This window comes from Pyxicephalus adspersus, chromosome 1 (assembly GCF_032062135.1).
Source record: "Pyxicephalus adspersus chromosome 1, UCB_Pads_2.0, whole genome shotgun sequence".
In the NCBI taxonomy this organism is placed as follows: Eukaryota; Metazoa; Chordata; class Amphibia; order Anura; family Pyxicephalidae; genus Pyxicephalus; species Pyxicephalus adspersus.
The window spans coordinates 149,143,940-149,160,665 of NC_092858.1; the positions used below are offsets into that span (position 1 = coordinate 149,143,940).

General features: G+C 37.2%; 1 protein-coding gene across 1 annotated transcript in view; it reads left to right on the top strand.

The window, feature by feature from the left end:
* The window catches only part of ABR (ABR activator of RhoGEF and GTPase), a 243,946-nt gene that overhangs the window by 179,467 nt on the left and 47,753 nt on the right, over nt 1-16,726 (top strand). Inside the window, exons 10-16 of the mRNA XM_072417685.1 lie at nt 171-339; nt 1,178-1,300; nt 3,905-3,980; nt 4,121-4,225; nt 9,647-9,721; nt 13,421-13,518; nt 14,296-14,427. Of these exons, the coding sequence (XP_072273786.1) occupies nt 171-339; nt 1,178-1,300; nt 3,905-3,980; nt 4,121-4,225; nt 9,647-9,721; nt 13,421-13,518; nt 14,296-14,427 (778 nt within the window). The remainder of the gene's footprint in view (nt 1-170; nt 340-1,177; nt 1,301-3,904; nt 3,981-4,120; nt 4,226-9,646; nt 9,722-13,420; nt 13,519-14,295; nt 14,428-16,726) is intronic.

Genomic DNA, 16,726 nt, shown 5'->3' on the forward strand with positions numbered 1-16,726 from the left:
GCCAATAGTTTTGTAAATTCCTATTTGATTTTCCTGTCATCAGATAATATATCTATGGTTCTTGGTTTTGGAAGGTTTTGATTTCTTTGGACATTTGGAAAAATATATATATATATATATATATATATATATATATATATATATTTATACTTTATATCTTTTATGAACAGGAAACACCAGCAGTATGACTGCAAGTGGTATATTCCCCTGGCGGACCTGGTGTTCCCATCTGTGGAGGAGTCTGAGCCCATCCCTCAACTACACGCTACACCTGACCATGAGATTGAGGAGATGAAAGCAAAGATCTCAGTTCTGAAAAGTGAGATCCAAAAAGAAAAGGTTAGTCTATGTGACCATACTGTTTCAGCTGTGACCGGCAGAGCCTGGCATAAAAGGAAAGTTTAATTTTTCAAAGCCATTAGAATCCACTGTTAATTTTCCTTGGCTGGTGAAGAGCTTGTACTTCCTTCATGTTTGTTAGTCAAGTTTAGTCTGTCATTCTGCAATCTCTTAATCCAAATTTTACATCTAATAGTATGTTGTCTAACATTTTTTTAGTTAAAATAAAGGATAACAGTTCTTGTAACTAACCTAGACCTAACAGCCTGCCATTCCTTTGTTCATGCTGTGGATTATAGAGTAGGGCTGTCTATCCCAGAAGCCCCCTTAAAGGCAGATGAATCTGTTTGCCATTGGTTATATTAAACTTTTTTTTACCTTTCCTATTGATGCTGCTTAACCTTTCTTTGTTTGACTTTATTCCAAGCAGAATGATCACACAATTAATGATGTCAATATTTGGTATCAGGAGTCTGTGTAATAGTAAAGCGTTGTGTGATGATTTAATTCTGAAGCCATCTTTTCATCCACTGGTTCAAATTTCATATGGGCTAATTTATTAAATCAGTGGGAGAAGCAAAGCCTCTAGCACAAAATACAGTAGCATACATCATCCAGTCTGACAGCAAAGGATAGATTCTAAGTGGTTGCTTCTACACTTTACTCATTGCACTGCATTTTATTTAAAAGCCCTTGCGGGTCTGCATTGTGGTACAGTGATGATTGCAGCTTGGTCCTCATCCAGCCAAGGACTCCAAATGTGGCTGCAAAGACTTTTAATAGTAGCTTTCTAGTGTGTTCTAATAGAACTATTTTCTTAACTGATTTGTCTCTGCAGAAGTCCAACAAGGGATCAAGTCGTGCTATTGAGCGGCTGAAGAAAAAGATGTTTGAATATGAATCCTGGCTTCTGCTGTTTTCTCCTACCATTCCTTTTAGAATCCACAACAAGAATGGCAAGGTAAGCTGAGAGCCAGGACTGTGTGTATCTGGCAGCTGTGTGGCCTCTGTAAGGAGAGGAAGCTGCATTGGGGATAGAAGTGGGAATCCGCTTTGGCTCTCTCACTTGGGGATTGTGGCGAGGCAGCCATGGTTATTTGCATACTTTGAACATTTCAATATGGAGCAGACGATGCCAGAAGGGGAATTCTTCATCTTCTGATGTGAGCAATGAGTCAGGCTGCCCAGGGAACAAGTGCGTGGGAGCTGTACGAACTCCACTCCACATCTTCTACTGACTTGGCTTTAAACCCACTTTTTGCCTTTGAGTCCAAATCACAAGGACATATTGCTTTAAAGCCGAGTCTTCAAAGGAATATTTTCTTTTACAGACCGTACAATGTTTTATTGAAAGATACAGCTGCCAGCAGGTTTGTAGGAAAGTGAAGCTAATTTAACAAACTGCCATTTCCTGTTAGATCCTTAGCTATCCACTAATGAGTGCTCTATTTTACCTAAAGTGTATGTAAATCCCAACAATTAACTTATTTGCCCCCCTTTTGGTATGATAAATGCAATACCTGGTTAAAGTTCAGAGCTGTCTTGTGTTCTCTGCACACTTCCTATCTTATCTTAATTAGCCCTTCTAATGTTTATTTGGCAGTACAGAATAATTATTCTTTGTGTTGGCGAGATCTGAGATTGGGAGTGGTTCAGTAGTTTAGAAGGCTGACTCTACTGATTCCACAAAATGCTGTGTGCTGTTAGTCCACAAGAGGGCTTAAGTGCAGAGCCACAGTTCATGTGTTGCATTAATTGCATTTGTGTAGTAAAAAAAGTTTTTTGTATTATTATTAGTAAACAGGATTTATATAGTGTCAACATTTTACGCAGCGGTGTACATTAAATAGGGGTTGCAAATGACAGACAGATACAGACCGTGACACAGGAGGAAGGACCCTGCCCCAAAGAGCTTACAATTTAGGAGGTGGGGATAGAATCACAGAATAGGAGGGGGGATATGGAGTGGTGGGTAGGTAGTGAGGGTTTAGAAGACAGAAGAAGACAGGTAGGCAACCTGTCTTAACATAGTTTAGGTTTTGTCACATGATTTAGGTGGAACTATCCATTAAAATAAAATAATAACAACAGGCAGGTTGTTTATTGTACAGTGGGCAGGCAGTGATCTTCTTGCAATAAAACCTACCTCCTCCTTTCTGAAATGCACACTCATTTTATGATGTCGGGAATAAATGTCATTCTGGTCTGGTCAGTCTACACTGAAGATGTCAGTTAGTAGAGGTGAGTGTACTTAGAACGGGCAGGTATTTTTATTTTATTGCAGAAAGGACATTTGTTAATTAACAACTTGCCCTGTTCACTATATTTTTTTTAGTTATTGGTTTATGTTTGGTATTTAGGTAGTTACCCTTAGCAATGCTTTTTTTTATTGGTACAATATAGAATGATCCTTATTCTATTAACCAGCAAGAACTGTTCTGCCAACAGACAGGACATGGTATATGCTTTGGAACCGTTTTTTTTAGAAACCTTTAGTTTGGTGCAATGTACACTTGTCATTAAATAATGTGTTGGCTTTACTTTCCTAATCCTAGACCCCCAGGTAAACATAAAGCCTATGAAAGTTCTTATCTGAATACTTGAGTCATTTCTTGGAGGGCCAATGAACCTGTTATTCTTTATACAACTTGATTCATCAGTAAGATGAAACAAGAAAAAATGTTGTTCTCTTATTAGTGGATATGGCATTGTGGCCTTCATTTTATGACCCATTTATAAAATGCAGGCCAGGAATTAGTGGCAAAGTATTTGTGGGGGTTTACTACCACATTCCAAAAACATGCAGTTAGGTTAATTGGCTTCCACTCCAAAATCAACTTTAGACTGTGGTAATGACATATGATTATGGCGGGGGCATTACATTGTGAGCCCCTATGAGGCACAGCTAGTGACATGACTATGGACTTTGTACAGCTCTGCGTATTATGTCAGTGTTATATAAATAATGTATAATAATAATAATAATAATAGGGAGATAAAGACACACTGTATACATTACAGCCTAAAGTCTTAGGATGCAATCTAATTATGCCAGGATTGATCTGCTTCCATGTATGCAAACATAATTTTTAGCCTAACATGTCCTTTACCTCTGCAAATGAAACTCCCATTTAAAAGAAAAGCTATAGCATAATAGCAATAAGCATGCTTTCTTTTAAACAGCAGTAAGGCTGTGGTGATGTTTTACCGCTACTTTATACCTGGAACCCATAATGTGATAATAAGGATTTGGTTTCTAAAGTAGGAAACTGACTATGTATTAGTTTAGCTTGTAAACCAGACATCTAGAATTTTATGTTGTCTCATCCACCTGCTGTGGTTGTCATCACTTTTGCATCTTTGTAACTGGCATATTAATTGCCAAGGGCTATGGCAGATAAGTTTTTTTTCAAGTATGTAAACCCTGTTGCTAAAACCCAGATAGTTCAATTGCAAATATTTTGTAGGAGAAATGTATTCAGTGTTGTGTCTATAAGTGTGTGTTTTCTCCCAAGAATTGTTCTGATCAAGCCATATGTTGTATTTTCTATTTGTTGATTTTTAGAGCTATCTGTTCCTGTTGTCATCTGATTATGAGCGATCAGAGTGGAGGGAAGTCATTCAGAAGCTGCAAAAGAAAGGTGACCATATTAACCACATATATTCCGTAATCGTTTTGATATGTGTATTCAGTTCCTTGTTACTCTGAAAATGATGGAAAAAGTTTTACTTTTTTGCAAGTGTATTACTCAAGATCAGACAAATGTTATTCTCATTTTAGACTTACAAGCATTTGCACTGAGTTCTTTGGAGCTCCAGGTACTTACTGGGTCCTGCTTCAAGCTTCGAACAGTTCATAACATGCCGATAATCAGCAATAAAGATGGTAAGTGTAGTTTTCTAAGGGTTGTAGCAGCACCTTTTTACCACAAGGTGGCACTGCCTGATATCTGTTAACATGTCTCATGATGGTTTTGGGTTATTTAGGATATTGGGGCTAAGTTTATGTCTATGACAATTTTTTTCTCTCCTAGCAAGCAATCAACTTTTCCTGTTGCTAGAATATGTTAGAACAAGATACTAATTGGTTGCTAGAAGGGAAACACACTGTGTTATTTAGTCATATGCTATATATACTTGAGAAATTATTTTTTTGTTAATGTTAAGCCCTGCACAGACGTGAAGATGATTGTTGATGGAAAAGATAATTTGGTGATCATTTCCAGTGACAGGTAAATGAACGAGTGCTGTACAGAGGGGACAGGACAGATGAGCAGCATCCTTCTATGCTCTTTCCCATAGGAATGCACATTTTTCACTCCTGACAAGTCATTCATCTGCTTGGGCAGAATGGTGAACAACACCAGAGAACCAACATACATATGTCAGATTTTTGCCAATACAATCATCTGATGTGTGCACCAAGCTTTAGATCCCTGTGATAAATATTATTTGCTGGAGGTAGTGCAAATGGCATTCTTGCCTGGAAACCTTCCTAATAGCATTGCTTTTCCTGGTTTGTAAGTGTACTTAGGCTCTCCTTTAAAGCATTACTGCTTTAAAGATATTACCACTAATAATAATATTAATAAACTTTACATAGCACCAACATATTGCGCAGTACTGTACATTAAATAGGGGTTGCAAATCACAGACAGGTACAAACAATGATACAGGAGGAGGAGAGGACCCTGCCCCAAAGAGCTCACAATCTAAGAGTCTTAGACTCTTAGTCCAAGCTAGCATGCAATAGGAAGGACTTAACCACTGAACTCCAATACATACCTAGTTTTCAACATGCCTCCCTCCCAACTTGAACTTGATAGACTTGTGTCCATGTCCTAATGCTTACTAACTGCTAATCTGCTGACTGCTTACCTTGTTCAGCACCAGTACTCTCTGCACCAATAAGTTGTAGGTTCCTGATAAAACTTATTTTATGCTGGGGTCCTGGCACTAGATGAAACTGCTATACTAATAGAGGTTTCTTTGTGGAACTAAGCTAAATCTGATTGAAGTCAATATAGAGCAGAGCTGGACAGGAACTCATGTGTTTTATCTAGCAGATGGTTACAATATTTTGCAGCCATGAGACACTTCCTTATTCTTTAATAAAGATTTCTTTTTTTAACCACTAAAAACACAAAATCAATTAAACAATACTTGCTGCAAAAAAATGGAATATACACAACATCGTTGTTATAATGATGCAGAGTAGAGTATTTCTCTTATGTAGTGTTTATTTCCTTATGTGCACCAGGAACTTATGTAAGAATTTATCTGATTGACTAGTTCTCTTTTTTCTTGTTGTCAGATTATATATAGTCTTTTTCCCTTTTTTGGGGATTTTGAACTCTGACACTTAGACATGTGCATTACTACCATGTGGGCGTCAGTGATTTCTGGGGATGGCCTGTGCTGATCCAGACTGGACAGCATGTCAACCAAAGCAATCTAGGTACAGCATACAACTAAAAAATGTGTTTACCTTTGTAGGCTCTGATTCATCCATAAATATTAATAAAAGTAGACACAAGTTGTGATAGTACTGAAACAACTTGTATAAAGTCATGCATGCAATGTAGAGAGAGAGCTGCTGCAGCCATGATTATTGTACACCTCACTTCTGTCATATGGACATTTATGTAGTTGAACCAATAAACCAGGTCGTAGCAAAAGACTGTGTAGCTTTCCTCCTTTTACTATATAATAATAACCTAAACTGTAAGCTCATGAAAGCTAATCTGTGAGCCTTTGTATTGAAAGCTAAGGCAAAGGAATAGAAAGCTACTTAGTTTTATTTTATTAGGCGCCTAAATCTTTTAGGGCATGTTAAGACTCACAGTTTTTTCAAGTGGTTTTTTACTGCCCCAAACTGCTTGCAAAAAAAGGTCAACATTGGATTGAATAGGTCTGGTAATTATCCTTTTTTTGACGGGTGGCTGCATGCTACATGCAGTGTTCAGGGCCCCATAGACTAGAGCTAATGCTGCTTAAAAACAGAAAAAAAAACAGGATTTTAAATTCCAACATTCAACAGTTTTTATTTTCTTAATGTTTTATTGACTTAACACATCATAAAATGTCAATGCTGTCAGTGACTTAGCACTCTCCCTCCGTCTATGTGTTTGATAGTCTCTCTTTTCTGGCAGTGTCTAGTTACTGTCTGTACTGGCCCAGCTCCTCATCTCCCTACATTATTTTTTAGCTTGCTGCAAGGGGTGTAGTGCAGGGGAGTGATATGGATTGTATCTTTAGTGACCGCTTTGAGTCTGCTGGGGCTGCTGAAATTACATCTAAGACGTTGGTGTCCAGCAGCAGGTTTAGGGCTTTTGGTTTTGTACACATAGGAGGCTTTTTACAGGTAAATGGCATGCCATAAAAAGAAGTTAAATACACAGAGATTACACTGCCTGTTTATGCATGCATAACACTAAATCATTATTTACTTTTTTTGCACATCTGTACATACATTACGCTGAACCCCTGTTTACATTAACTGCCGATGGTGGGGTATGGTTTGCCAAACCACTGTGTACAATGGATTCTTCTGTGAAGAAAATACCCCTGCTTGCAGATAACCATAATTGTAAAGGAAATGTTTAAACCTAATGCATTTACAGACCTTCATCCGATTGTAGCCGGATGAATGAAATAAATATAGAATTAAACATTTGCAGTGTAATTTGCTATCATGGCCAATAGAGGGACCCCTGACACACACTGTAGATTGAAATAGGAGAATAGGAGATATTAGTTTGGTAGGAACACATTTTACCATGCATAGTATCACCTTGGCAGGTATTACAGGACAGATCTTAAGGACTTGCTTACTCTTTTATGTGTTTTAACACATCCACATCAAATTTTGTCCTAAAAGCCTATTTTCCTAGGATTTGTTTGTTAGTAAGAAACACATTTGTTGCTATCCCGTGTGCTGTGTAAATATATGCTTAGCTCCAAATTTTCAGGCTGATGTTACTAACAAAAGACCTTGGTGCAGTCACACATGTTGGCACTAACCAAATGTACACACTCCTGTTAACATGGAAATGTTTTTTAGATGCCCTTCACCATTTCTCTCAAGAATATTGGGAGGGGATAAAACCGCAACAACCAAGTCAATCAACACTGCCTAAAATACATCTTTTACACATGATGGCTGCTGTTGTACATGGGGGCCATTACCATCTCTGCAATGCATATAATGTTTGTGCTAATATGTGCTTTATAAAGGTCAAAAAGACCTCAGCTTCAATCATTGTTCTCATTAACCTCATGGGGTGTTTGTTAGATTCAACTCTATTTAATGGCTACTCATTCCACCACATCAATCTTGTCAATGTTTTTACAGAGCTAGCTATGTGCACCTAGGCACAGTCCTGGTGGAAGACAGCCTTGTCAAAACACAACATAAATGTCTAAAATATCTTTCTATGCAGTGAACCTGCAGGGTTAAAAAAGTGGTTTTCTTGGTGTAGTATCTAAATTGAATATGTCAGTCAAATATTTTGGATCTGCCATTGCTGGCTTGTGTTTGGAAACGCTTGCTTTCTATCACTGCCGGGGAATCACAGACTTGGAACAAGCTTTGGCATTTCATGCATAGGAACACGTAATATAAATAATGCTTGGTAGAGGTTACAATGTACAAGTAGTAAAGGTGGTTTAAGGACAACAGGCATGCAGCTTGAACCTTGCTCCTTGTTAGGTGATCACAGCCTTCGATGAATGTACTTTTCTTCAGTACAAAGTGAAGGATTCTTAGACAGAAAGATGATTTATAGAGTTCCATAAACATCCTTGAGATATTCGGTGGGTTAATTTCATGACGTCAAGAAATAATCCCATAAAAATGAAGGACAGAGATTGTAATCACATAACAAGCTGGTCGTAGACCTAAGAACAGTACAATAAATTCCCATTGTCAGGAATTCAGCACTGTGTTAGTTTGCCTTGAGGCTTCTGGTGCTGGGAAATATTTAATACAATGAATTTATCCTGGCACGGGTGAGGGGTTGACTCACTTTCTTTACTGTATGTTACAAGGCAACTTCTAAATAATCTAAGATTCCAGCACTGGACCTAAGGGCTGGTACACACGGGCAGATTTTCATTTCAGATCCAGCAAAATGGTTGGATCTGAAGGGAATTCAGCAGACAACAATTGTCAACAACCCCCCCCCCCCCCCCCGCTTTTTCTATTTTTGACTACTTATGGGTAAATCAAACATTTTGCTAAATATCTATCAAACATCGTATGGTGTATGAGTGATCGTTTACATCAAATTGGTATTCCAATCATTTTATCCAAAATAAAATATAAAAGCATTTGGAAGGGCAGCATCTCGTACCAGTGTTTTGGGACTTCCAAATTATTAGTCAGTGGAGAATAAATACTTAATTGATTTGCTTGTGTATACTAGGTCTTAGAGGGCATTTTAAAATGGGCACAATTTAACTGTTCTCGATTTAGTTCCATAGGCTAGTGGTGTTTGCAGGCCCCCAAAGACATATTATCACCTGATTATTATTAAACAGTATTTATATAGCGCCAACATATTACGCAGTACTGTACATTAAATAGGGGGTTGCAAATGCCAGACACAGATGGTGACACAGGAGGAGGAGAGGACCCTGCCCAGAAAAGCTTACAATCTAAGAGGTGAGGAAGCAGCATTTTAGTCTTTAGTCACCATCTACTTCCTTATACAGCCTGTTTTCACTGCACAGAGCAGTTCATAATTTTTGGAACACATGAGAACTGCCAAGGCATTTGTAATTCTATCCCGCCAACATCTTCCACTGAGTACAGCCAGGGCAGTGACATTACTTCTTCTGTTAGAGGTTTTTCGTGCCATGGTGTCACCTCCTAACTTTAGCCTGATAATTGAACAAAGAGGGAGCAGCAATGCACTGCACACACCATTCATTAACTTTCTTTTAGCATATACACATGAGGCAAAGTTACCTCGCTGCTAGTGCTGCCCTTCCCACTCCAAGTCCCTGTACTTCTGTGCAGAAAAAAGAGGCTGAAATCAGGAAATGTGTGGCTGGTTAGTTTTTGTTCCATGTAGAAATATATGTGTTATATTGTAATATACAAGTATTATATTATATAAGTATTACAGAACATCATGAAATGTTGTCTTTATGTCTACCTGGGGTGAACCTTTAAATGCTGCAGATGCAACCTGGTTAAGTAAAATCTTTGAGTTGTGCCAGTATTTCATTTTGAGGTTGTCTAGATTCTACCCTGACCTTATTGTTAGTAAAATTAAAAAATACATACTCTTTCTTTGTGCAGACGATGAATCTTCTGGACTGTACGGTTTCCTGCATGTGATTGTTCACTCTGCCAAGGGATTCAGCCACTCCGCCAGTAAGTGCTCTTTTCTGGAATTATTAGGTAATTTCATTGTCCCAGTGCTGCACAAGGTTTTCATTATGTTGCCCTTATATATACATGGTATATACATATGTATGCTGGTCAAGGCTTGTAAAACAATCAGACTGCAGCACAGAATCTGACAACTCTGAAATCACTAAAGCAGACATTGATGAGATCTGCAGGTATGTTCAACATCACCAGAACATTGGGTATTATATCCAGGAGCTCTGCACAGTGTATGACACTTTGTTAGTGCTGCCAAATATACTTCTCTAGTGAAAACACAATATTAACCATTCAAGGCCAGTATAGAATATATGCCAAGATAGTGAGGTTTGATGTTTTTCAGTTTTGTTGGCAAAATAAAATAGAATTGCAAGTTTACTTTTTTTCCCGGTAAATTGGAATTCCAGGTTAATATCAAAATAAGGAGATGAATGTTGTTTTACCCGACAGTGCATTATGAAATTCTGTGCAGCTGTTCTTGTCATGTGCTTCCCCCAGGTTACATTCTATAAGCAGAAAAATACTGTCTGTGTACTTACGGGTGACCTTTCGGACTAATCTATAAGTATGGTTTGTAAATATACATATGCATATGCATGCAACTCTAATTACTTATTACATATGCTGCCTCGTCTTTCTTCTCCATCATTCTGCACAGTGATGCTCAGTACACATTTGCAATTGTTATCAAACCAATAGTTTATGCAATACCCATGATCATTTCAGGTGACAGTTTAGGAACTATGTTTATATAGATGGGCTGGTCTGCTCTCTGGCAGGCAGCATGTTCTGTACTATGGGGAGTGGAAGGAGAACAACAAACATGAGGCCCTTCACTACATTGCTGTACAACAATAATACAAAAGCAAATAAATAATAAAAAGTCCACATTGGTGGACACACTTTATATTTTTACTCAAGATGGTCACAAGCTATTGTTTCGGGTGACAAAAATTAAAGTATTATGAACCCTAACTGTATCTTTATCTCTTTACCTCCTATGTTATTGCATGTTCTATAGTTAAATCTGTAATCTGTAAGGATTTGAAATTTGACTTTCAATCTGTAAGGATTTGAAATGCCCACAATGCTCCTAGTAGCTAGGGATCTTTACCTTGGTCAATAAAGAAACCTTGGGATTGGTAATTATTAGGGACAAAATATGTTATAATATGTTATGATATGTTTATTTCCCTAGTGGTTGGACTTGATGGACTTATGTCTTTTTTCAACCTAACTATGTAATTATGTCAAATGTAAATTTTAATGAAAGTTTATAAAAAAAGCCTTTCAATTCAGCCAGGACATGTAGATTTTCTCTATTACAGCTGTCACTCTACAATTGCGCCTGCAGGTCTTTTAAAAGTGACTTAAATTTGTGAGATATGTATAGCTCTGGAAGGTCTCTGCAGTTTTGATCATATAGTACAGAATGTTCTGTACATTAGGTTCATCCAGCTGTTTCCCTGATGAGAATTTATTCTAAGAATTACAATTTATGTTTCCCTAATAGATTTTAGAGGCTGTACCCTTTTCATTAGTTCTCTTGTATTACCCCACCTGACTGTGAAAATGATGCTGAGAGACAATAAACAAAGAGTAAAATTATATAATTTATTACTTTACCAGATTGTATTCCATCATAGATTAAATGCAGAGTTCCCAAACTGGAAAATCAGTATTCTGTTTTGTGTGCTTTCTTTTTACGTGTCTTAGGTCTGTATTGCTCCTTACATATACATCGGACTGAATCCTTCAGCAGACTGACCAATGTGATAACATACCTCGATTGTATCCATTTGTCTTTGACCTTTGTTAGATATATTTTGCAGTTTATATTGCATTGATGCAGCTGTATTTGGCCATACCTAGGTTTTCTCTATATAATTTATGTATATTTGCTGGAACACAGCGTAAAGTTTTACTATAAAATGAGAGTATCGAGCAGGATGTGTCTCTGAAGATTAGATGCTGGCCTGAACTCCCATGTTGTAAAATAGCTTTTGATCAAAAACCACTAAGTGGATCTGACATGATGAGCTCAGACTCCTTTCATGTGAGGCATAACCCAATCCCACAGCTGTGACGGGGTCATGCTTAATATTTATCAGGTCTCCCAATGATGAATCACACACAGAAGTTCAGCAGAATCTCACTGAGTACTGATACAATAAAAGATCACTGCAGTAGCTGTAGTGTGAATATGGGAGTGAAACCTTGCTCTGGAGAGTGACCTTGACATGAAAGTGCCTGCTAACTGGACATTTCTTAAAAGGACATGCAAGGTTATAAAACAAAGCAGCCCAAAAGGAGATGATGGTGTTCAGTAATAGCAACCAATCCTTGTATTAGAGCAGTGAAAGAGGATTAACAGTTGGTTTGCTCTGGCTTAATTTACATTGTATTTTGCTTTAATATTAATAATACTAATATTAATAATAATATTATTATTAATAATAATAAATCGTATTTATATAGCACCAACATATTATGCAGCACTGTACTTTACTTAATGTGTCTAATAAATGATTCACAGCATAACCCTGAAATAATGTTTTAAGACAAGAAAACATACATTTAGGTTTAAAAATCATTCAGCATGCTTGCACATAATAATTGGTGGTTGGTGGGCTGTAGACCTGGCAATGATAATATAGAAAGACTTTTGCTCACAATATTTCACTGATTAATTATATTGAATTTATTGTACTTTCTCTATCAAAATAAATGATTACAATAGAAGCTTACAGAAGATGACTGCCACTGTCGACTTGTTTTTAAAAGTACACGCTCCAAGGTTGTCATTCTGATCCAGGCATTACTAAGTATTAGGTCTCTAAACTGAAACAAGCATGCAGCCAAGTCTGAAAATCTCTGTGATTTCCTGGAGCTTGCACCTCAAAAGTCATGTTTGCAATGGCAGCTCATATATTCGTATCCATACATTTCCCTTGGTGTGTGTGTGTACAAATAGCAGATTGTGACATTAATATTATTATTAAACTTTATTTGTATAGCACCAACAAGTTATGCGGAGCTGTACATAAATAGATGTTGCAAATGACTGACCAATATAGACAGTGACACAGGAGGAGGAGAGGACCCTGATCAAAAGATCTTACAATCTAAAACCGCATACACACTTCCAATTATAGTCATTGGAAAGGATCTTTCACAATCCTTTCCAATGACTAGGTACTGCACGATGCATGAACGAGTGCTGTACATACAGCACCGTTCTGCTCTATGCATAGGGGAGGGGGAGAGAAACGGAGCAGCTCCCCTCTGTGCGTTCTCCCCCTTCACTTGCATTACAATCCTTCGTTGTTCATGGTCCCTGGATCCGCCAGGACGGTCGTTCGGACGATGACTTCAGATTCTCGTCCGATATTGGCCCGGAGCCGATTATCGCGCGAGAACCACTGGAAGTGTGTACATAGCTTAAGAGGTAGGGGACATCACAATAAACTATTAAATGAAGTCCTTTGCAGCATTTTAGACAATGGGGTTATCACTTCATCTTTCCCAATCAGTGTTGGTCAGTTTATCTACCCTAGTCTAGTCAGTTTGTCTTTGTGAGACAGTAAATGTTAGTTTTAATCAGCTCATCTTTTCCCCTACATAAATGTTTACAAGATATTCTCCACTATCATATAGTTTAAATCCTTTTTTATCTCCTTCCAGATCTCTACTGCACTCTAGAAGTGGATTCCTTTGGTTATTTTGTCAGCAAAGCTAAAACCAGAGTGTTCCGAGACACTACTGAACCCGAGTGGAACGAGGTAAGCTACACACCAGCCTAGAATTAACATATTGGTTTATTGGACTGTCTGATATTGGGCAGCATTTTCTCAGTGCAGGTATTCTGATTCAAACATACTAAAAAGTTGGATTCAGCGCAGATGGCAACTTTCAATATGAGTGCCAAGTTCATCTTTATTCTTTAAAAAATAACTTAATATTGTGTATGTATGTTAAGTAAGGAGGTTTCAGATTACTAAACTCAAGCGAAACGAAAATATCTAAAAAAAACTGTTTCACTTGAGAAACCTTAAGTAATGCTTACTGTGGTAGATCATTTGAATCAATAGTCAGATACACAAGTAATGAAATAAATAATTGATTTTATTTTTTTTAAGAAAATATTAGGTAGCCTTACTTATTTAATTCTGTTTTAGAACTAAAATATGACAGACAAGTGTTATTCTTACTAAAGTAGATTCTTTTCTGGACAGGCAGATTCATTTGCACAGTAACAAGCTGTAGTGCCTTGTATTATGGTGTGCTAAGCTAGCAAAATGCATCAGGTAGGATTTTTGATTGTTTGTGGTGCATTGAGAAGCTTGGCCAAATGTATGGACTGCGCTAATGCAATGCGTATTAACACACAACATCAACATGTATGAATTCATTAGGACAGGCATCTTATTAGAATTGTGAATTAGCAACTGGATTTCTAGTGATCACCTTTATCCTTTCTAAATATCTGAAGCATTTTCTACACAATCAGGTCAATATATTATATTACCATTAAAACTCTGTTTTCTTCAATTCCACAGGAGTTTGAAATTGAACTGGAGGGTTCACAGTATCTGCGGATCTTATGTTATGAAAAGTGTTATGACAAAAGTAAGCTTAACAAAGACAACAATGAGATTGTGGACAAGATCATGGGCAAAGGACAGATTCAGGTAGGTGTTGTGCTGACTCTCTATTTTATTTAGTTTACAAAGGAAACACAACGTGTTTCAATATTTATTGGGGTATGCAAGGGTTTATAATTTAATTGCATTAGATTTTCTTATCCCAAGGCTGAACTTTTGCTAGAATGTAAACAGTGTACCAGGTAAAATGCATAAAGCAGTTTAATGAACTTTAAGCAGAAACCATGTGCTGCAAGCTTTCATTTTGTTCTAGATATTGACTTGTATTTCAAGGACTGTTTTTTCCAGGTCTTAATTGCAGGACTTTCTTAAAAACAAAAAAAAACAGAAGATACAAATGTAAATACCTGTGCATATGCATTAAAGAGGCACTGTCACCCTGATCTGCTGATACTCATTGATACCCTTTTCCTGGTATGAAGGAGTTTTTTGACTTCCTCACATGTGTCGCAGCTAAATGTTTGGCCAAAGCACTTATATAAGTTACCCAATCACATTCCCTAATGTCCAACATTTAGGATTTTAGTTCTTTCATGAATGGAAATAAGAGGGGTTGGGAAAGTATTAGTGGCCCAGAGGTTGTGTTTAGACAGGAGGGTGGTGGGGGGAATAAACGTTGCAAAGCTCTGAATGAGCAAGGTGACAGGGTTTCTGTATCTCTTTAAAGATGCTCCTTAGATTCTGCATATATTGGATATTTCAGAAAAAAAACACTCATCTGCAGGTATTTTCCTGTAGAAATATACTTTATTTATGTATTTAATATAATATTATTGTGTGTGTATTAATATAAATATATAAAAGATTTTTCTAATTCTACCTGGTATTTGCCTGTCAATGGAGAGATCTTGGACACAATGAAAGATCATATCTTTCAAATGCTTATTGAGCAATGATTTCTGCATAAAGCCACATGGTTTTCCTGACAGATTTTTTTTAAAATACCAGTTTTAGTGTCTACATTTACAAATAGTTCAGATAGCTACGCTAGATGTTTTCATAACTTTATATAACCTTCATCTTTCTACTGAAATACATTTCCTACCATGCTGGGTAATTTTCCTACTGAAATCAACACATTTTAATTTTCTAAAAAATTTAGTATGTTCATTAGATGAAAAAATAGTAAGCCTGTCTTTTTTCTTCAGCATAATTCATATAAATCTTATAGGATAAAGGACTTTACGTTTGGTGTATAGTATTTTACAAAGATTTAGTTACAACATGCATGCTGTTTTAAATATCATGTTTGTAAAGGAGAATTTTGCTGTGTATGCATTTTGTGATCCTGCAGAAAGCTTACATGAGATTGATTCCTTCATAACTATTGGTATTTTGAGCATGCTAATGTCAGAATCCTGTGCTTTGTGTTTAGGTCCCCCAGAGTGTACATTCTGAGTAATGTAATGCATGAAATGTGCAGTAATTGTCATGTTTTTCATTACTTTTCAACCTTTGAAGGGGGAGGTCTCCAATCTTTCTCCTGCATTTTGTCTTCAGGGAGAGCAGGAATGTAAAACAGTTAATTCCTTCCTTCCCTTGCAGGAGATCTCCTGTCAGACTGTGATACCCCATGCAAAGCCCCTGATATCCTATCCATTTATATATAATATATATATATATATATATATAATTGTCTCCTCCCCTTGAACTGGGGTCACACCAGCGAGGTGCAGTGTTCTCAGGAACCCGAGCTCACTAAAAGATAGGTTCATATTTTATCCTGTCCCTCACTCAGCATGGGGCTGACACCGTATGGTACATCACATGGAATATTGCTTTAATTATGAGGGCTGAAACTTGAAAGAGTCTGGTGCTGCTTTGCTAATGCGTACTTCACCCTCTGTGACCTAGAAATAGGCCTTATTGAAATCTATAATTCTGATGTGACAGGAGGGGGTTCACTTTATATAAAAGAAGCATTCATCAGGGCTGTTATCTTACCAGCTGCTTCTGGTTGGAAATACATTTATTCTGCAGTTTGATACTAATTTGTTTACTTTGTGATAAGCATTAATAAAAACTCTAAAACTCACATTGTAACTCCCACATCTTTGTGATATATCCAGGTTCTGATTGGATGGTGGGGTTCCAGCCGTCTGTGAGAAAATGGTCAGAATATATGTATGTCTTTTATCAGTTCTGTGATGGCGACCCTCAGTGTCATGATGATTCTCTGATGTCTAGAGATCTTCCAAATTGATAGACTGGGTTCTCATAATTGTCCATAAACTTCCCTGCCACAGATGTGTGGGAGCATATTTATTATTTTCATATAGTGCTGACAACATAGAGGCTTTTGCAAGATAACTTTCCGATCACAGAT